General features: G+C 34.7%; 3 protein-coding genes across 7 annotated transcripts in view; 2 read left to right on the plus strand and 1 right to left on the minus strand.

Moving 5' to 3' along the window:
- LOC105158182 (poly(A) polymerase I) lies at positions 984-6,290 on the plus strand. 2 transcript variants are annotated; one of them, XM_020693025.1, is made up of 14 exons: positions 984-1,143; positions 1,240-1,297; positions 1,470-1,607; positions 2,230-2,327; positions 2,853-2,936; positions 3,302-3,435; positions 3,685-3,757; positions 3,853-3,898; positions 4,096-4,205; positions 4,306-4,413; positions 4,555-4,614; positions 4,824-4,885; positions 4,980-5,325; positions 5,605-6,290. In XM_020693025.1, exons 1-14 carry the CDS (start codon positions 1,063-1,065, stop codon positions 5,809-5,811), a joined length of 1,605 nt encoding a protein of 534 aa, XP_020548684.1. In that variant the 5' UTR covers positions 984-1,062; the 3' UTR covers positions 5,812-6,290. The 2 variants fall into 2 exon arrangements, with proteins under 2 accessions (XP_020548684.1, XP_011073135.1); XM_011074833.2 differs by having other exon boundaries at positions 4,980-5,292.
- LOC105158183 (mitochondrial phosphate carrier protein 3, mitochondrial-like) lies at positions 6,160-9,649 on the minus strand. The gene is made up of 6 exons (XM_011074834.2): positions 9,145-9,649; positions 7,620-7,981; positions 7,484-7,527; positions 6,862-7,076; positions 6,645-6,769; positions 6,160-6,516 (listed from the first exon to the last, which is right to left on the minus strand). The coding sequence occupies exons 1-6, from the start codon at positions 9,460-9,462 to the stop codon at positions 6,477-6,479; spliced, it is 1,104 nt and encodes a 367-aa protein (XP_011073136.1). The 5' UTR covers positions 9,463-9,649; the 3' UTR covers positions 6,160-6,476.
- LOC105158184 (protein transport protein Sec24-like At4g32640) overlaps positions 15,236-21,059 on the plus strand; it is a 16,854-nt gene continuing 11,030 nt past the window's right edge. For 2 of the 4 annotated variants that reach the window (XR_847509.2, XM_011074835.2), the window contains exons 1-6: positions 15,236-15,388; positions 15,516-15,576; positions 15,689-16,647; positions 19,777-19,986; positions 20,199-20,273; positions 20,449-20,547. Coding sequence is in view for 3 of the 4 variants with exons in the window: in XM_011074835.2 (XP_011073137.1) it covers positions 15,787-16,647; positions 19,777-19,986; positions 20,199-20,273; positions 20,449-20,547 (1,245 nt within the window). In the remaining variant the exon portion in view is untranslated. The remainder of the gene's footprint in view (positions 15,389-15,515; positions 15,577-15,688; positions 16,648-19,776; positions 19,987-20,198; positions 20,274-20,448; positions 20,548-21,059) is intronic. The other 2 variants (XM_011074837.2, XM_011074838.2) reach the window with 2 other exon arrangements.

Here is a 21,059-nt window from a genome sequence, read left to right on the forward strand (position 1 = left end):
CACCATCAAACTTACAGGCTACTATATATGGTCCGATGGTTTTATTATTGATTATTAGGTAATTATAATGGGCTATTATGAAATTTATTATAATTATAAATATATTTGATGTAGGTCGCTTAAAATTAGGATTTATGGATCGGGGTCGCAAGGTCGGATCGCCTGGTCGTGATCGCTAAATCCTTTTCTTTAGCTACCTGGAGTGGATCCTGAGAGCACAGCAAACGTTAGACTAGTCGAGAGGCCCTCGGCGATGGCCCTCCGATGCTTAAGTTAGAAAAAGTGGGGTCGAAAATGAGATTGAATTAGAGCTTTAAATATGGCGGTAAAAAGAAGTGCTGAAAACGTATTTGAAATATCATAAATGAGGGTATTTATACTTGTACGGTACACTCTGTATGTGCGACACGTGGCCCCAATGAAAGCAGGCCACGTCACCCGCTATCAGACCTGCTACCACCGCTGCTGCACCTGTGCCATGGGGCCCACCTGCACAGTCTTAGGGTGCAGTCATAGGATGTCAGTAATTTGCCAAAAATGGGGGGTATTTATGTAATTATGTAATTTTCCTCATCAATATTTTATCGTTTGAGAATTATAAATATATTTTATCATTTGAGAATTATAAATATCCTTTTTGAGATTAACAGTAGTATATCTCCATATCTTCACACGATTCATTACCACATTTTAATTTTAGAGGATAAAATCGCCAAATCAATTACCAAATTAAGTCCGTACAACCCAAAAGAATTCAGCACAATTTTAGCAAGAAATTAAGAAAAGCCCATTGTTCTGGCCCAATAATACATTGGGCCTATTGGGCCAGTCAAAGTTTCAGAACCCAAGAAGATCGTCGGATCCAACTCTGGAATTCACAGTCTGACAGGTTGGGTCCGACCCGTGATCCAAATATCAGCCAAAAGTGTTGGAAGATAAGCGCGACATCTGAAACCCGTTTATTATCGTTGTGATATTCTTGGTGAAGCATTTGTGTGGGGTTTAAGGGAGTGAAAGACCTCTGTTTCTGTTGATAAACCCTACATCCGGATGTGAATTCCCATGGCCATTTCAAGTGGCCTCGGATACTCTCGACTTCCATGTTTGCATCTCCGCCCTCCCCTCCGCCGCTACTTTCTCCAGGTCAATCTTTGTCTTTACTTTTTCTTCTTTTTTTCTTGTAGAAGAAATTAAGTTCATTGTGTTTGTGTAAATGAATTTGTGTTTTTCCTGCTTCAGGTAAGGCTGGGATATGCTGCTGCAGTTGAAGCATTTGATGGTACCGAGAGTGAGAAGGGCAAGTGAAAATCAACCCCCCTTTTTTCTTTTTTTTTTTTTGGGGGGGGGGGGGGGGAGGGTTTGTTTTCATGTTTTTTTAGTTAAGCGGAGACAAAGCAAGTGCAAAGATTTACTTTTTCTTTGTCCTTCTGATCTGTTTTTTGTTAATTCTTTTTTCTTTTAACGTGCAGTGGTTGATAGTGTGAGTGGTGCTGATGTATATGGAAGGGTGCCGGAGTGGAAGAAGTTGAACTCCAAGGACCTTGGAATTAGTACTTCAAAAATTTCAAGACCTACAAGAGTGGTTCTTAATTGTCTTAAAAGAAGAGGTATGTAAGACACATGCGCGCATGATGTGTTGTTTTTAACGTTGCTTCCAGTTTATTTATCTTCCTTATGTTGGATGCAAAATTACTACTTGAATAGCTAAAAGTGTAGTTTCTGATACTGGAGTACTAATGAAGGAGAATTAATTGACATTTTCCTTTAGTGTGTGTGTCTGAGACATTTTTTTCATTTGCATTGCTTTTTGCTGCAGCATTGTGCTATTTGTTACCTTAGCAATACTGTGTCTAAATCATTTCGTATTATTCTTTTATGATGCTTGGTAAATTTTGGCATCATAAATTTTGTAGAAAGGAGGATTGGTGTAGTGAAATGGTACTTGCTTTTGGCACTCTGAAGTTTAAGTCAATGAAATTAGAGAAAATAATAACTTTCTATAATTTTGTGTGTCTCAAGTTGCGTAGGTGGAGAAACTTCTGTTTGTATTTGAGTTATTCCTGTTGCTTTCAGGTTTTCTTTTGATCATCAAAATTCTGTAGTAGTCTAGTTTAAAGAATCTGTCATCTCTAGAGTTTAACTTATTAATGAATCCAAGCATATTTCCAGTTCTTTTCAGTTAATGGTCCAATTGGCCCATACGAATTTTGCTCATCAATTGTTTTGTAGGCTTTGAAGTTTACCTTGTTGGGGGATGTGTAAGGGATCTCATCTTGAAGCGAATACCTAAGGATTTTGATATAATAACCTCTGCGGAACTAAAAGAGGTAATTCTACATTGTTGCTGCCCTATCATTTTGACATAGATACGATCATTTCTTTAAATATATTGAAGCCCACAATATTACAGAATACTTTTTGATGTAACTGATGGCAAATCTGCCTGTCAGAAAAATTTCAACAAAGGCGTAGCATGTGTTTTTAATCTTGAAGTTATTCGAATCTAGTTTTGCACAGTGTAACATATGTCCTCACTCCTCAGCTTGTTTAAAATGTTCTCATAATGCAAAATGATGCATTGTACTACCTCATATTTCTTTCCAATTTTTTCTTGATTGATAATTGAATCTGTTGGGAAGTTGAGATGTCAGCCACTGCAGAGACTGAACCTTGTCAGAAGAAAGTCATAGCTCCAATATTGAAGTATTTTTAATTATATTTCAGCCCTGTTCCCCCCAAAACAACCGCACCCACCCACCCCAAGAAAAAGTAGGGGGAAAATGCAAAAACAAAAGCGACAGAAATGAAAAGAGAAACCAAAAACAACACATTCTGACTATCTTAACTTGCAGGTGATGAGGACGTTTTCTCGATGTGAGATGATCGGCAAACGTTTCCCAATCTGTCATGTGCACATTGATGATACTATTGTGGAGGTTTGTCCTCCTAACAGAAATTTTTTAAGTCTATAGCTTTCTTGTTTTCTAATCTTGGACTTTAGCCCATTTTGGCCTCTCTCGCTAAAGTTAGTTTTAGTTCATCTATATGCTACATTTCTCTTCTGCACTCTTCTTCATTTCTTCTATCCCTTTCTCCAAGCGATGAATTATTGACTAGTTCTTAGTTTACTAATGTTGAGACAATAACTATTCCTCAATTTTTTCCCACCTTGATCTCCTTTGTCAAATCCACCCATGCTTCATATTTGTCATTGCAGCATCAGGTTAGTTCGCATCATTTGCCAAAATCCAGTTGGACTGCTAGATTTACAAACTTATAGTGACCTTCACAAATGTAACAGGTCTCAAGCTTTAGCACTCGTGCAACAAGGTTTGGCAGGGATTTGACTTTGGATCCTGAGAAGCCTGCTGACTGTGACGAGAAGGATTATGTTCGCTGGAGAAACTGCTTACAGCGGGACTTTACAATAAATGGGTCACTAGTTTATCCTTATTAATTTGATAACTGTTCATTTTAAAACTTGTTCTAGATTTTTCTTTTATCTTGTTTTCATTTTTACTTCTTTTATTTTGTCATCTTTACTATTTAGTCGTTCAACGATTAAATTCATCTTCTCATGGGTTGATGGACGAGAAATTTGCTTGGAAGCATAAAGGGATGCTTTTAACTTCAAATTCATTGTATTATACTACTGAATCTCATTTCTTTTTCTTGTTAATGCAGTTTGATGTTTGACCCTTATGCAAAGTTGGTGTACGACTATACGGGTGGTGTTAAAGATATTAGGAAAGCTAAAGTGTGCATGTATCTCTAAGCTATTGTAAACTTTGAATTTTCTTGAATCTTTCTATTCTGTATGACTTATTTACAGGTCTACTTTTTTATATGAAGGTGCGGACCATAAAACCTGCGAATCTTTCCTTGACTGAGGATTGTGGTAAGTCCTATCTCTTCGTTCTTTGAAAAAACTACTTCAGAATGAATAGATTTTTTGGTCACACTCCGGTGCTTGTATGTATGTCATGTTTCATTAGAAGTGTCAATTATTTATGGCTAAGCTTACTCATGCTGCCCTACTGGTTAATTAATCACCTTGCTTTCTAATTGTGATTCAATTGCGCATTAACTTTGCAGCTCGTATTCTTCGTGCTGTGCGAATTGCTGCTCGTTTGGGCTTTCGTTTTTCAAGAGAGACAGCCCTTGCAGTAAAAAGGTTATCTGCTTCAGTACTACGGCTTGATAGGGTACACCTGGAAGGCATTTCTCCCTCTTTTATGGTCTTTTCAACTGATCAGTATGATATACTGATACTTGTAATTATGGCTTGGTTGATCATGCTTGCAGGGGAGGCTTCTCATGGAAGTCAATTACATGATGGCATATGGTTCTGCAGAGGCCTCCTTGAGATTATTATGGAAGCTTGGTCTTCTGGAAATACTTCTGCCTATTCAGGTAGATTTAGATATTAATATCCCAAGGTTTGACTTGCTAGTCAAAGAATATAATTGGACTAGCTTCATTTTACCATGTTTACATGCTTCAGATTTCCGTCGGTCAAATTATGGAAATTGAGTAGAATAACATTGCTTGCAGGCATCATACTTTGTCCGTCATGGTTTTAGGAGACGTGACAAGCGGTATAACATGCTTTTGGTAAGAGTTTCGGTGCCTGCACAAAATAGAAATAATTTACTAGTTGGATCTTGTTTTCTTTTCCAAGATTCCTTACAAATCTGAGGTGCATATATAATGAAGCTTGTATCTATCAGAGTTAGTTATTTCCATGTGTGTGCTTGTTATGGTTTTGTTACACGGGGAGGTTAAATGTGTCCAGAATGAAAATGTGTTGCTTTGTCTTGCAGTCTTTATTCTTCAACCTTGATAAACTCCTGGCACCTGATAGGCCGTGTCACAATAGCTTATGGTAATATTCTCAGTACTTGTCTAGTTCATCTGGAAATTCAAGTTCCATCAACTTGCTTAAATCTTAAGGTGATCGAGAAGTATGTGATTTTCAGGTTTGCAATCTTAGCATTTCATGAAGCTCTGTCAGAACAGCCAAGGGATCCCCTAGTGATCGCTGCATTTAGCCTTGCTGTCCACAATGGCGGAGATTTACCTGAAGCTTTAAGTATCGCAAGACGCATCAATAAGCAACATGACATAAGTTTTCATGAATTGTTGGAACCTAGGAATCTGGATTCTGATGCCCTATTGGAAGAGGTCATGAGTTTGGCAGCTTCCGTTCGAGCTGCACTTACTCATATGACAGATGAGTATTTTGTCTCCCAGGCAATGGCTAAATATCCCAAGGCACCATACTCGGATCTTGTAAGCACTCACCTGCCTTTTACTCCTCCACAGGTTTTGAACCTTCTTTTAGAGCAACTGAAGACTCTAAAATCTAAATGTTCTGCAACTTTCTACAAATCTCTGATTTGGTGTCAAGCGAATAATGGAAATTATATTGGGTTTACCTAAGGTAAAGCCAAGCCAAATTTATTTTTTGTTAATCTATAGGAATAAAAGACGTGCATATTGATCTTGTCACTCATTTAATGCGTGTTTTCTTCATTTTGGTCCATTGCGTCAAGTGTCTGGAAAATGGTGAAAATTGTTATACTCTATTTTCATGTCTTGCAGGTATTTTTTCCACTGGCACTTTACTTGAGGGTTTGCAAGATATTTGAATGTGTTGGAGGCGGGAAGGAAAAAGGATTTGTACCAAAGCATGGTAGTAAGATTGATTATGAGTTGTTAGCTATGGGACGTTTAAAGGAAGTCCGCCATGTATTTGCAAGAGTTGTTTTTGACACAATATACCCAATTGACAACAGACTTCAAAAGTGATAGTAAATTCATATTAGGAGAGGAGAAACCCGATAGTAACACATCAAGCTCAGCTGGAAACTATACGCAACACGCCAACACCAAAGGCAGATTGAGGGCTTGGCTTCAAAGGATAGACTATCGGAATGTATACTGTATCATTATCTAAGGCATTATCCTTAGATGTATTACGGCTACTTGTTTTTCTTTTTATTAAGAAAATAAAAAAAAAATAGGATCTCTAATGTTTATAATTGCAATTGGAAGGTTATTTTCATAGGCATCATAGTCATTTAATTCAATTTTACGTCAAGGATAGGATTTCTTTTTGGCTTTCCACTCAACTAGTCCTTGCAAGTAACAGGAAGCTAAACAAAACTGAACCTTGAATAATCATCAAAGTACTGCTTTACAAAAATGTGCATTGCTTAATGAACAAGGCAAACTTATTGGACCTGTATGTACTAAGCTCTCATCTATCAACAACTGCAAAACTGCAGTATACAAACTATCATCTGTCATCAACTGCAAAACTGCAAAAATGTGCTTATGAGAATCACAATGCTACTATTCTGTGTGATTTTGGGTATTAACCCCCATCATCCTAGAAGGCAGTCCACCTTTATTGCTTAAAATTTGAGAGGAGGGACAAAGAAAATTTGTTCTCGTCTACCATCTCTCTCTTCTCACTTTTTTGCAGGAGCAGGACTTCCACCAGTGGTAGGCCTGAAAGAACAAAGGGTTTATCATAATGTCATGGGAAAAACACTTTGATTTCTACAGATTTCTTGTATGCGACAGATTAGGATTATCAAACATGAAAGCTTTGAGTATGTATCAAAATGGAAACTTACAGCCCAACAAAAACTTTGAATGAGTCGTAGATGCCCCATTGTGCTCCGGTAAGAGTACCAATCATGAAAATACGAAGAGGGAGGCCCCGTGTGCACAGACCCAACAAGCCTAGCTTTTTTACAGCCTGGAATGCACACGTACAATCAACAGAAATTTGAAGAAAATTAGCAGTCGTCAACAGATAATGTCATATATTAAGTAACCATTGATACTCACATCACCGGCTGTTGCTCCTTTGGAATTGTTGAGGAAAGATACCAAGTTATCAGCAGGATGCGATACGATAGCACAGAACACCCCAGCCACATAGCCACCAGCAAAACTAACTCCAAGCTGCAAGCCTTTGCTGCACTTGTCTTTTGGGGTTGGAATGGCGTATTTGTAAATGGCCTCAACAATATTCTCAAATGTAGCAAACTTCATCATCGTATCTGCAGTTAATCCATTTGATCATAATTTGTTCTTTAATGTAAGTTCCACTGGTAATGAAGTGTCTCCAAAAATCTAAGTAGCTTGCATATGATTACAGAAATCAGGATAAGTGAAACCACTTTACTTGCAATAAGTTGACACATCAAAACCTAGAAGTTATCAAGCTTTGTTTAGCAAAACTTTGGTGAAGGAAAGCTCATCATTCCAGCTCTAGACAGTATTACATGCATCAATTAAGTATGATTCTCCACTGCAATCCTCAATAGTATGAAGATGACAAGAAAACAAATATGACAGACGTGATGGCAACTTCTCTACAGATAAACATGCACTAAATGCACAGACCAACAATTCACATCAGTTAAGGTTGGGAGAAATCTGAAAATGTAACTATCAGAAGGCTTACATGGAATCTGTCGTCCCCAAAGTGGAACAATCCCCTTGTAAAGCCTGTTGAAAAATATACGTCAACAGAGACTCTATTAAGCAGGACTTTTAGATGGCAAACGACAAACAAATAGTATAACTTAATAAATGCATACGCTGCAGCTCCTTCAGCCTTGACAAACTTAGGAAATCCATCAGCCAAACCTCTGGCAAAGCCAGGTTGAGTTTGGACTCGAACCTTAACGGCTTCAAATGGGCAGAGGCAAATATCAGCAATAACTTCAGCAGATGCAGATCCTGCAAGGTATATTATTGTCTTGTATTTGGCTGCATTCTCAGGACCAGCAATGTCGGAGTAGTACTTCTTGAAGAACTCATAGAATCCAAACTTGCATGCTCCTTGTGCACTGTATCCAAGCAGGGTTGGCACCCAACCTCTGAAGAAACCCTTGACTCCCTGCTCCTTAAGCAGAACACCGAAACCAGAGCTAATGTTCTTGTACTTTGCAGGATTAATCTGAAAAAACAGAGGAGATATAATTTGATGTACGAGCAATAGGTATGCACCGACTCTTGGAAAAACTCCTTTTATGCCTTTTTATGACAAAAGATATGACATTTTGGTTGTTATTTTGCACAACTTCAGCTAATGGTAAGCCGTGCAACATTCAACAACATTAAACTTATTAACATCATTGTACCTAGACCTTATTATTCATCTTGCATATCATCATTCTATAATTGTATGGTCAATCTTGATGTCAAATAGTGCAACTTGTTATCATGTATTGGTTCTTCAATTACCATTGTATGACAAGGCACACATATGTACAAGTAGAACTACTTATATGTTGAGAAATTTCCACATATTTGCTGTTTGTTTCTGAACATCTCTTGCAATTGCTTTGGCTTCCGGGTTGATGGTCACGAATTTCTTCCATAAACTCAGCACATTCTCAATAGAAACAAGATACAGGCCAATGGAAACAAGACAATCTCTAATATACTTTCATTCAAGATACAATGCTTAGAAAATGGACATCTAGGTAAACTAACATTCGTATAAATCTATGTGAATTTGATATACATATATATCATACTGTCAAAATATATCTACCACTTATATTTTAAAGAATCAATAAGATCGTAATAAAGAACGACCATATATTGTCATAGATGCTGAAAAATGATGAAGCTTGTGCACTTGACACAGTTAGTCGTTAGTATATAATCTCTTCAAATCAATCTAAATCATATATCATTGAATGTTAACCAAACAGATGAGCAGAAAAAAACACATGTTTTTACATTTCAATTACCAACAATGGTACAGGATTGTCGTTTTTCACAGAAAATACAACACATCTTATTCCTGACGATCCAAACAAATTACCAAAGCATCATGAATTTCCAATACAACACATCACTAACAAGAAAAGTGTCTTCTTTAGCTTTACATGATGAGTTTCATTTCTCCTTTTATTTGATGAAAAATGAAAAACAGAACAGTGCAAATAGTCACCCTGTCAAAAGTTTCAACTATAACAATCCCAAATACAACATCTTTCGTAAAGATCATACAATCAGTACTATCCCAAACTGTAAAGATGAAACACATACAATTGCCAGTACTAAAAATGCTAAAACTATATAAACTAACAAATTGAAATTTCACTTAACCTGCATGTTGCACTTGACAAGATCAAGTGGAGTGACGGCCATGTGAGTGAGCCCACAGCTCAATATTCCCCCGGCTGTACACGCCGCGTAGAACGCCGGCGAGAACATCTTTATCCCGCTCTCGTTCGGCGCCGGAATCATGAAATTCCGCCCGATCCCCTCCGCCGAGTGCTGCGGCGCTGCAGTTGAATCCGACCACCCGGATGGATTATTCACTCTCGGCATCAAATTCTGCTCCAAATTCACCATCCTTACAGAGGAAGAGTAAAGAAAAGTTGGGATCAAAGATTGTCGTGATGGGGTCTCCGGGATTGCCATTTTCTTGAATTTTTGTTTCTTCTTTTTCGCCGAAAGTGCTTCACAGCAATAATGTGTGTGATGAAGAAGAAGGATCGAAGTTCCTTCAATTTATGTGACAAAAAAGAAAGATGAGAGAGAGAGTAAAAGAGAAAAGACGGGAGTCCGAGGAAATGGGAATGGTCGGAAATGGGTGCGGTTTCAAAGGGCAGCAACAGTGTGTCAGCATCTCCTTCCTTTTCGCGCTCTTTTCGAACGTTACCCTGTCTGTTTATTTAGTCTTGTTTGGCTAATACTTTCATTTCCGTTTCCTATTTTTGCCATTTATTTCTTCTTTTTTTTTTTTGTATAAATTACATTTGACATTCGAACTATATTATTTTCACACTTTATCAACTAAATTTTTTTTAAGTTAACTTACCATTTTAACTTTACAAAATTTGCACTTTGTCATTCTGACTATTTCTTGATTGATTCTGTTGAAAAAATATTATATGCACTACATATATAATATTTAAAAACAATATATGGTTAAAATATTACATGTGCCGTGCATGTGATATTTTTTCCAGCAAAAAAGAATTGACTATAAAATGGTGATATGTGACAAAGAGCAAATTTCACAAAATTGAGATGATAAATTGAAAAAAAAATATTAAATGTCAAAATATAAAATATATGTTGAAGTGGAAATATGTAATTTATACTTTTTTTAATAGATAACCTCATTTCCTATTTTTAAACATTAAAGATCAAATTGAATTTTTATTTTTAAATATTATTGCATCTTCTATTCTATTTAGGATATACACGTTACTTGTATAAATCTTTCTCTATATAAAATAGATGTTGTGATTTTTTGTACACTTTGTGTTTATATATAATTATAGTTAGACCTCTTCTAAAAATGCTAAATTATATTTTCTTCCAAAAAACTTTTAAAAATACAGTTCCACTCCCTGCAAAAGAATCTCGATTTACACTTGACCCCCTTTCGTTTGGTTTGAATGGAAAATACTAACGTACAGAAAGAAAAATATATAGATTTTTAATTTTATCACTCATTTAACATCATATGTATATTTTTTTTGCTAATGTGGGGTTAACATCATTATATTTTTCCTTCATAAGTACAAAATTAGCACATAAAAATATTAAATGAGAGGTAAAATTAAAATTTTAGGCAATTCTTTCTGCTAACATCAACATTTTTTGTCAAAATCCAAATAAAACAGGATCAGGTGTAAATAATGAATACTTGTAGAGGTGTAAGTGTAATTTTAAAATTTTTTTGGGAAAGTGTAATTCGCATTTTTAGAGGGAGTCTAAACATATAACCTTAAATTAAATATATAGTAAATGCTATATTTGGTCCCTTAAGTTTTCGTTTAAAATTACTTAGTCCCTTAAATTTTCGTTTAAAATTACTTAGTCCCTCAAGTTCATTTCTTGACTTTAGCATCCCTAAACTTTAATTTTTGTCTCAATTTGGTCCCTCTAACCATTTCTCGACGAAAATGTTGCTAGAATTTGACTTTTTGGTGGATAAAATAGTTAGTTTGATTTTGTCACTTTAGTTCCTTAAGTTTATGAAATTATCAAATTAGTCCTTTTTTAGAAAGAATTTTTTTTTATATATTTTTATATGGTATGATGTTATTATCTTGTATGAAAAATGAAAATTTTGAACTCTTTGTGAACATAACATTAAATATTGCTTAACTTATAATAAAATAGCCTCTTTTTTTTTTCAAAAGTGACAAAAAAATATCAAAATTATAAATAAATTTATTAAACTTATCTAATCCAAAAAATATTTTTTAAAAAAAATCTAAGTTGGTTCTTTAATCTTAGGAGTTAGAGATATGTCATATAAAATTATATTTTAACAAAGTTATCAAATATTAACAGCTACGATTTTGAAAAAAAAGAAGTTGGTGGAATGCACTTTTAATTAGATTATTTAGTGGATGTTAAATATATATATAACTCACATTAAGAGGTTTTCTAAATATATAGTCTCATTTTATAGAAAACCTCCTAAAATAAATTTTATACATATGAAATTCATCAAAAAATCTATTTAAAAAGCATAATCTACCAATTTTTTATTCGAAAATCCAAATATTTAATAAATATTGTTGAGGTTTAATATTTTTAGACTTATCTTTAACTTTTGAAATAAAAAATTACTGACTTAGGTTTTTTTTATTACATTTTCATATTAGATAAATTTATAAAATTTATTCATAATTTTGTTTTTGTCTAACCACTAAAAAGAGAGACTATTTATTTTAAGTTAAGCAATATTCACAAGAGTTCGAAATTTTTATTATTTACATAAGATAATTACAATATATTAACATAAAAAAGTTATTTTTTCGTGTAAAAAAAGATTAATTTGATAATTTTATGAGCCTAAGGGACTAAAGTGATAAAATAAAACTTATTCACCATTTTATCCCTCCAAAAGATTCAAAATATGGCCACATTTTAGTCAGAAAATGGCAAGAGAAATCAAATTGAAACAAAAACTAAAGTTTAAATGCTAAAAAGCCAAGAAATAAACTTAGGGAACTAAAGTGATTCTAAACAAAAACATAAAGGACAAAATATAGTATTTACCCTTAAATAAAAAATACAACAAACTTTAGAATAAAATTTAAAATATACAGAACACATCTTGAGGGTTCAATAATCTGTTTTTTGTTGGTTATCGACTAGATAGTCACCGATTTACAACGAGTTTGTTGGAGATATTTTAGCATGATGTGTCCCAATGTATTGGCAACGTGTACGACGTGCCCACCTAGTTGTTTGATAACGTGACTAATAATGGATTTGCTTCTTGAACCTACCAGTTTATTAAATATAAAGAAAATGATTTTATGGGTTTTACATACCTGTTCATAGGTCAGCTTATTTTGGGACCAATTGGACTGACGGGCATCCCTTGGATCAATACAAGAAATGTAAAGAGGTTACCACTTTTAATTAAATTTTGGGTAAAATTATTAGTACACTATCTAATTAGTATAAATTTTATACAAACACCGCTTCAAGAGTCCTATAAGCTCTTTTTGTCTATATAAATAAAATTAGGTGTTTGTTGTTCAGAAGAAAAAACAAACATTTAAAGAGCAATCTTCTACTTTCCAAACAAAAGCACGAAAAAAAAAAAAACTCCAAAAAACTTTGCTAGTCTTTTTCGATCTTCTCCAATAAGTTTCAGATTCAAATGTAAGAGAGTATATTATTTAGTTCTGACCTCATCTCTAGCTGCATGATTATGAAACTTATTGTGTTTTGATTCCTGCAATAAAATAAGATCTTTTTATTTTATTTTTCAAGATTATAGCAACATATATATATATATATATCAATCTATTTCAAATTCATTAAGTACAAAAATTTAAAATTACCTCTACAATCAAGTCCATAACTCAAATTGGTCAATGATTAGGCTCATTGGTCTCTACACTTTGCATATTGACAAACTTTTCCAATCTAATTTATAGGCAAGTGATAGTAACTATTGGGGGGGGGGGGGGGGGGGGGGGGGGGGGGGTTGGGGGGCATTCTTTTAAGTCTCACCTACCCAATTAAATTTGGTTCTCCTAGCTAGATATATAGACTCTAGCCCATAAATTATGATTTAAAAAAAATAGTAATATATGTCTTCAAATTATGTCTATGTGGTATAACTAATCTAAAGTTTCTTTAGTAATTGATGGGCAACATTTTGGTTGAAATCTATCAAAATTCTTTTTAATTTAAAGCAATATCATACCATTCTTATTGTACATATGAGACTAATATATTTAATTGCGCCAAAAAATATTTCATTTTGATTTGTTAAATTTTTTTAAATAGTTCTGTTTTATTTTGTGTTTCTTATTATTATTATTTTTTTCTAAAGTGAAAGCGATGGAACTAAGCGAAAAAAATATTTTATTTTGATGTTAAGTCTTTTAAGTAGTTTTGTTTTGTTTTGTGTATTTTATTTTTTTGAAAGTAAAAGCGATTGACTATTATTTCTTTTTATATAAGTCGATTATCAATATTAAGTATATATACTATTAAAGAGATGAATGACACGTACTATTAAAGTAGAATAACGTTCCACACATCAGTGGAGTTCAAACCCATGACATTAGAATCATAGTGCATCAACTTCGCCAATTGAACTAAGCCTCATCGGCTTAAGGTAATTTCATTTTGTTGTTTGGACAACATCGACGTAATATGTTTGTCTAACTAAACAATACAAGAATATTACTAATATTTTTATCAACAGTAACAATGACCAGAAAAATAGTAGTTAAAAATATATTTTTAAGGCATTTTAAATCTTACAAATACTGATAAAACATTAATTAGTCAAATGACATATTCTATTTTTCAAAAATTAAAAGTACTGACAATTATTCATTCATTTAGTGAGCATAAAATTTAACTGACATTTTAGGGAGCATAGTTTGAGTCTCCGGTCATGTAAGAATTTTACTTTGATACTAAAATTGAAAATTTCTAAAAATTTTATCACAATCGAAACAGACATAAATTATAAAAATCTCGTAACTCTCTGAACTTATAATTATATTATCACATTAAAATATAAATTATAAAAAAGTATTTATCAAGTTCATACTTATAAAATCACAAATTTTCAATTTTAATTAGAGTAAATTATATTTTGCCATTTGAACTATGCTTGTCTTTATATTTAGGTATCTATTTTTTTTTGTGTCAACTTAACATTTTAATTTTGTGAAATTTGCACTTTGCTACATATGATCATATTTTTGTTGATTTTTTCTGCTAGAAAAACATCACATTCTGTGCATATATGAAAAATATGACATCACATAACCCTTAAATATCATATGTGCGGTGCATGTGATGTTTTTCGACAAAAAACTTGGTGACAAAATAGTTATAAATGACAAAGTGTATATTTTTGTGTAGTTTAGATGGTAAGTTGATTAAAAAAAATTAGATACAAATGCGTAAAAACGATCATAGTTCAAATGATAAAACGTAATTAACACTCTTAATTATTAGTCCAAAAATTCAAAATTCTTATATATCTCAAACATCTAAGTTATAAAAAGCGATAATTACTCCTGAAGTTTGATATAATTACACATAGACCCTTTATAATTTAGAAAATTAGATCTAATACCCGTAGGTTTACTTTCGTATAATAAATAGGTCAAATCCTTAGTGAAATTTTACTGAATTTATTGATATTAATAAAAATATTGAATGAAAATTGATATTTGCACTCAATTGACTTATTATTGATTTAGTGCAGGCCAAACAATTTTTTCCAACTAAACAACTCCCATAACAATGAAAATATACCTTATGTGCATGCAATAACGTGAGAAGATATATGAGAATAATTTGATCATTAATATATTTACTTAACCTGTAATAAATCAGTAATAAGTCAACAGAGACTAAATATATATATTTTTATTAATATTAATAAATTTGATAAATTTTAACCAACGAAAAGACTTAATTATTATCCAAGCAAACTTAAGAGTGTCAAATCTCAAATTATAAAAAATTTATGTACAATTGTACCAAATGTGATGGGATTCTTGCATATAATAATAGCAGTGACAATAAATACAATTTTGACATTATTCATATTTCATGTTTGGCACCCAAAATTATATGTGTTGAGGTCACACGCATGGTTTCGACCAATGAGATGCGTACACGTCATCAATAGTTCCCTAAAGTGCTAAAAAGAGCACTATTTTTTCCAACTAATTACCCCAATTACATGAATTTTTGCTTCGGTATTTCAGAAAATTCACTTCTTTCGCCGTGACGTTTTCTTCCCTCCCCAGTCCACTGCTTCAATCCATAAATATCAATCAATTCTAAACCCCTTCAGCCAAAGGTACAATCTTTGCAGTGCGGAATTCGGGTATAACCAATTGTCTTTTCACTGTTGTTAATGTGCAAGATACCGGCGAATTCGTTTTATGTTTTTATTTTTGGTTGGATTTTTGGATCCGATTGTTCAGTGCAATCATAGTTCCTTGTTTTTGCAGATCAGTATCTGGCCGGAAAGCGGTCTGTTGTGACGGACCGGGATTTCGGCTGCCATTACAGGTTTTGTCATGTTCATGATCCGCTTTACGTTTTTCTTGTTGTGAAGTTTGTGTCATGGTGGAGGGATTGTTTCCTGATTTGTCGTCTTAGTTGGGTCGTTTTTGGTGTGCAGATTTGGTTGGATTGAACTGAGGGTGAAGTGTACAGAAAGTGTGGTATTGTTAAAGATCCGGGGTTTTGAATATTAGAGATTTCTGACTAGCTGAATTGATGGCTACTCCGGGAGGACCTAGACCGGGGAATGCTCCCCCAAATTATAACCCTAATGCACTTGCTAATAATATGCAAAATCTTCAGATTAATCAGCCTAATCAGCAGCAATCGAGTAATGTTGGTGGTACTGCCACTAGACCTCCTAATACCTCACTGCTCGGCCAACAGCCTCCGCCTTTTACTGGTAGCAGACCAGGCCCACCTCCGCCTGGTGTGTTTGCAAGAGGTCCTATGCCTCCCAGTAATCCTGCCCAAACTACATTGCCTCCAAATATGGTGCCCGCTAGACCCACTGGCCCACCACCCGGGTCTCGGCCTCCTCCCTTTGCATCTAGATCTCCGCCTCCTGGGGCATTACCATCTCCCATAACTGGAACTGCTGCTCCCCCTAATTCTGGAGCTGGCCCTCATCCAGGACCTTTTGCATCTTCTCCTCTGACATCAGGTCCTACTGCTCCACCGCAAATGAGTTCCCATGGTCCAGTTAGTAATGGACCACCTGCATTTGCCCCAGGGATGGTGCAAAGTGGGCCACGGTTCCCCCCTGCCATGGGTGGTATGCCAAGGCCGTTTGTCGGACCTCAGCAATCTCCACCAATGTTATCTTCTAGGCCATCTTCTCAGCCTCTACAAGTGCGTCCTAGCTTTGGTAGTCCACCTGCTGGTGTATCATCTTCCATTGGGCAACCGGCTTCCCCATTTTCAGCCCCGTCCCAAGCTCCACCATTTTCAGCATCACCACAAAACATGCCACCCCCACCGGCTTCATTGCCATTCTCACCACCAGTTCCGGGTGTCCTTCAATCTTCAGGTTCTCCTTTTGTGATGCAGGCGTGGCCACCACAGCAGCAACAGCAGGTGAATTTTCGATTGGATATTTCTCATCTTGTGAATACTATTGTCTCTTGAAGGATTCTTTGTTTCTCATTGTTTAATAATTTTCAATTTGATGTTTGCTAGCCTGAAGACTCACATATGTTATTCAGAATGAGCAATGACTAATTAAGTGTGTTAAATATGCGTCTGGAGTAAGTGCCAGACTGTAGCTATTGGAAAGACTTTGGTTCCAGACGTTAATGAACCGAGTTTTTGCTATTTTCAATTATTATGAGGTGAAGCCTGAGTCTGGTTTACTTATATAACTTGGTTGGTATCTTGCTAGTATCGAACCAAATGTCGCACTCTGACTTACCAAAATTAAACTATCTACACCATATAGATACTGCAAAACATTTTTGTGTAGACACATGCTAGTGTAACTTGAAATAACTGGGTACTCAGCACAACAATCTGTAATCACAAATGATATCACATTTGTTGATCTAGAGATGGAAAATATCTTCTTAAACTCTTTCAAATGTAGTGCAATCGCCTTCTTGTGTATCTCGGTGCAAAGCTGTTATATTTTGAAATCAGTAGTAAAAAATTTGGCCTTTATCCTTTGAAAGGGCTCTGTTTAATGAGAATTGGAGATCTGTCAAGGTAGTGGTGGATGAGTGGCTGACAATATGACTTACAAGCTAAAGACCATATGTTCAGAAAGGTAAATGACCTTTACTGTTTGACATACTTCACTTTTTGAAGATTTGACCTTTCATGGACTTCGTTGATTAGAGGATCTGAGCTGAAGTTGTTTAGAGTTCCTGCAAAGACTTCCCTAGTTTTTCTGCTAGCCTAACTAGGCTTTCATTTTCATATCCAGTACAGTGATACTATTCCAAAAAATTAAACTAAGTAGTAAGTACCAACCAAAGTTTCGGTTATATTATATAATTTCTTTTATAAATGGTGCCATTTGCAAAAAAATGAATATTACAAATAATTATGCGGTCGTTTTTAAGTATTTATCTTCATTATCATTAATTGAATATTTACCATGAGTTACTCCATAAGAAAATTGAGATGGGCCTTTGGCTATGTAATATGATTCTAGTTGGAAATAATCTTCTTGGCTGCTGACCGGTCTTCTTAACTGTTTGCATCGAGTTTTACATTTAAGTTAGCAAAATATATTTATGGGTATGTCTTACTATGATTCTTGGATAAGAATTTCAGAAATTAAAGGGTTAGGAATTTGCAGGCAACATGTCCACTCATAGCCAAAAAACAAAAGTTGACAATGGATGTATCCTTTTTCTTTTCCACCTACTTTACTTGTTCTCTATTTCTAAGCAGCCCACTAATTGCCTCTGTTTCATAGTTGCAATTTCGACATTCCACACCTATAATTCCCCACTACTCCAGGACCATCTGCGTCCATTGGTGATGCACTTTCTCCCACCAGTTTCAACACTCCTACCAATACTATATCCCAAACATAAAAATTGATCTGTTATACCCAACCTACTTTTTAATCACCAATTTACGCCCACCACTCAACATCTTAAACACAAAAAATTACAGAATCACTTAAAAAGCTCTTTTAATTGTCCCAGAAGCTTATAAAGGATATAATAATTAAGAATTGTATTTACTCTAAGAAAGCATCTTATGTAGTCATTGTGGATCTAAAAGTGGTGTCTGGTAGATGATGGATGGCTAAGGGGAGGAGAAAATGACTAGTTGAAGAAAACAAGACAAAAAGAAAAAATGTACTGAGGGTTGTAGTAGAGTTTTGATGCCTGTGGGAAGAGAAAGAAGAAAAAACAAGAAGATAATCTGCAAATATGAGGGGATGCCCACTCGTTAAGTCATCCTTTGTTGGCATAGCCAAAAAGTATGTATTGGATAAAAGAAATTAGTGAGTTTCATCCAAGATAATCATATGAATCTGTAAATAAAGTTTCTTACTACAGCAGTCTCCCCTTGTACTCGTGCCTGTTGGCGCACTCAACTAGTTTGAGGCATACGAAAGAGTCCATAAGACTGGCTGTTTTCCTGAAGTTGAGATGGATGGATTGCTTTTGGCTTTTGTAACTAATTAGGCATGAATGTTATATGTGTACTTGGAGAGGATTGTAACTCAGAACCTAATGAAAGTGAAAGGACATTTCCTGTTTTGGAGGTTTTGTACCTCTTTCCAGTTTGGAAACTTGGTTGTGAGTCATTGTGAAAGAGTGAGGCGACCTGAAGGAACTAGTCAATTTAACTGTTCTATGTTTACTTATTCAATAACTAAAAGAGGGAAGGCGGACAGAAATAATTGCTTCTGTAGTTGTCTTATATTTGTTTGATCGCTTACAAGTTAAGTAAAAACATGACTGCGCCAGAATTGAATATATTTTCTGATATTAATTAATGCCAGCAAAAATCAGGATACCTCCTTTGTGACATGATTGAAGGTATCTTGAATTTTAACTATTTTCAGGCATTTACTCATTGCAAAAAGTTACAATGTCGAATGCTTTTGGTTCCAGATTTTTCATTGCTCATATATCTTCTCAAAATACTTATTGTTATTTGGGTTTTGGTAAGATTTTTAGTTTAACATCTTTCAAGAAATGTGCTTTGCTGATAAAAGGCTAATGATGCGAATTTCATCTGTAAATATCCCATCAATCTTCCATCATGATAGGAGAAAGTATAGATTTTCCTCACCATTGAAAATACTCATGAAGTAAAAGTTGTTTGAAAAGATAGTAACTGGTTTGTGTGCATTACTTGAAGGAACCTACTAATTTATTTTTATGCAAATGTTTGCTCAAGTATTTGTTCCTGAATAAAATACATGCATACCACGTGCATGCAGCTATTGTTTCATTAATAATTGGTGTTTCATTAATAATTGGCTATTGTTTTCTAGATGTACCTGTGCTTTCAGGAGGAATTTGACTTTCTCTTGGATTCCAATAGATAATCAACATTGACCTGAATAACCTTGTTTGATTTCAGGAGTATACCTAATCTGACCTAGATGGTTTCGCATTTAACGTACCATTAGTGGGATCATATGAACTTATCAAGTTCAATGTAGCATGTTTTGTCTTTGGCGTTGCACTTTAAGATTATGTTGATTGAGTTGCATTCTAAATCAAGTGTTTGGTTTAGGTGGCTCCACCTCCCCCAATCCCTGGTGCTATGCAGAAGCAGCAGATGTTTGGGATGCCACCAGGGCAACCACCACTTCCAAATCAATCTATGTCTTTGGGTCAAACAGGGCAATCAAAAATTGATCCTAACCAGATTCCCCGCCTTTCCACAAGTTCTAGTGTAATTTTGCATGAGACCCGTCATGACAATCAGGCCAACCCTCCTCCGGTATGTAGCAGTATTGTTATATCTGCATATCCATCATATTTATTTATTGAAATGTTCTGTGACTTTTTCATATTTGTTTAGTATTATGGCCCCTAGTTCACATTACCTGATCTAATTGTGAACTGAGTGATATATTTGCCTATGACATACCATGTTAACATGTTTAGGGTGTGTCTCTTTCCTGATTCTTAATTTTATCTTTTATTCTTAAGCCTGCAACAAGTGATTATATAGTCAAAGACACTGGGAATTGCAGTCCACGTTACATAAGGTGTACCATAAACCAGGTCAGATATCTAATTGCATCAATATTTATTTAAAGTTATTTTTTAGCCATTGGTGTTTATTTTCTGTTATAATTTTGATCTTTTTATCAGTTTCCTCATGACAAATTTTAGTTGGGACTTTTCCCTTGAGTTTTAGATTGCAATTAACAATAGATGCTTTTGTTTATTTTATTAGATTCCATGTACTGTAGATCTTCTGTCGACATCTGCAATGCAGTTGGCGTTATTGGTCCAGCCTTTAGCTCTTCCACATCCGTCTGAGGAGCCCATCCAAGTAATGTCAAATATCAATTTTTTTCTTAATAATTTCCACTTCATTTTTGGCTTTTCATTCTTTACCTATGTATTTTATGTTGTGGCCTGATATTTCATGAAGACATTTGCTTTCTCTAATGATGTCCATGTTAGGATCATTATATCACCAGCTAAAAAACTATTATGCACACCATGTGTTCTTTCCATTCCTAAATTCATGCTCAAGTCTGTGTTAAGGCAATATAAGATGGTCACTATATTTGATGTTTGCCCATTGTTTTATGCTTGAATTCTACTTTATCCAGTGTGTTTTTATCTCTCTCTTGAAACACATTTCTTATGGTTGAATGTTTTCCTGAGGAGGTAAGCTATGCTTTTAATAGATCCAACCGTCCAAGGAGATTGAATGTTTTGGTTTACCTTTAAGCAGTGTTTCTAGAGAAGCATTGACCAAATTGGATATGATGTTTAGGAATTAGAGATGTGCAAAGCTAATTCGGGAACATTGGTTGATAACAGGAATTACTGGAA

Source organism: Sesamum indicum, linkage group LG3 (genome assembly GCF_000512975.1).
Source record: "Sesamum indicum cultivar Zhongzhi No. 13 linkage group LG3, S_indicum_v1.0, whole genome shotgun sequence".
In the NCBI taxonomy this organism is placed as follows: Eukaryota; Viridiplantae; Streptophyta; class Magnoliopsida; order Lamiales; family Pedaliaceae; genus Sesamum; species Sesamum indicum.

What these genes read in the sequence shown, in the direction of transcription:
- LOC105158182 (XM_020693025.1), top strand. Translation starts at nt 1,063, where the DNA reads ATGGCCATTTCAAGTGGCCTCGGATACTCTCGACTTCCATGTTTGCAT. An exon ending in TCCGCCGCTACTTTCTCCAG is followed by an intron (nt 1,144 to 1,239) that starts GTCAATCTTTGT and finishes TTCCTGCTTCAG; the next exon opens with GTAAGGCTGGGATATGCTGC. An exon ending in TTCCTTGACTGAGGATTGTG is followed by an intron (nt 3,899 to 4,095) that starts GTAAGTCCTATC and finishes TTAACTTTGCAG; the next exon opens with CTCGTATTCTTCGTGCTGTG.
- LOC105158183 (XM_011074834.2), bottom strand. Translation starts at nt 9,462, where the DNA reads ATGGCAATCCCGGAGACCCCATCACGACAATCTTTGATCCCAACTTTT. An exon ending in TTGTCAAGTGCAACATGCAG is followed by an intron (nt 7,982 to 9,144) that starts GTTAAGTGAAAT and finishes CTGTTTTTTCAG; the next exon opens with ATTAATCCTGCAAAGTACAA. An exon ending in AAGGAGCAACAGCCGGTGAT is followed by an intron (nt 6,770 to 6,861) that starts GTGAGTATCAAT and finishes TGTGCATTCCAG; the next exon opens with GCTGTAAAAAAGCTAGGCTT.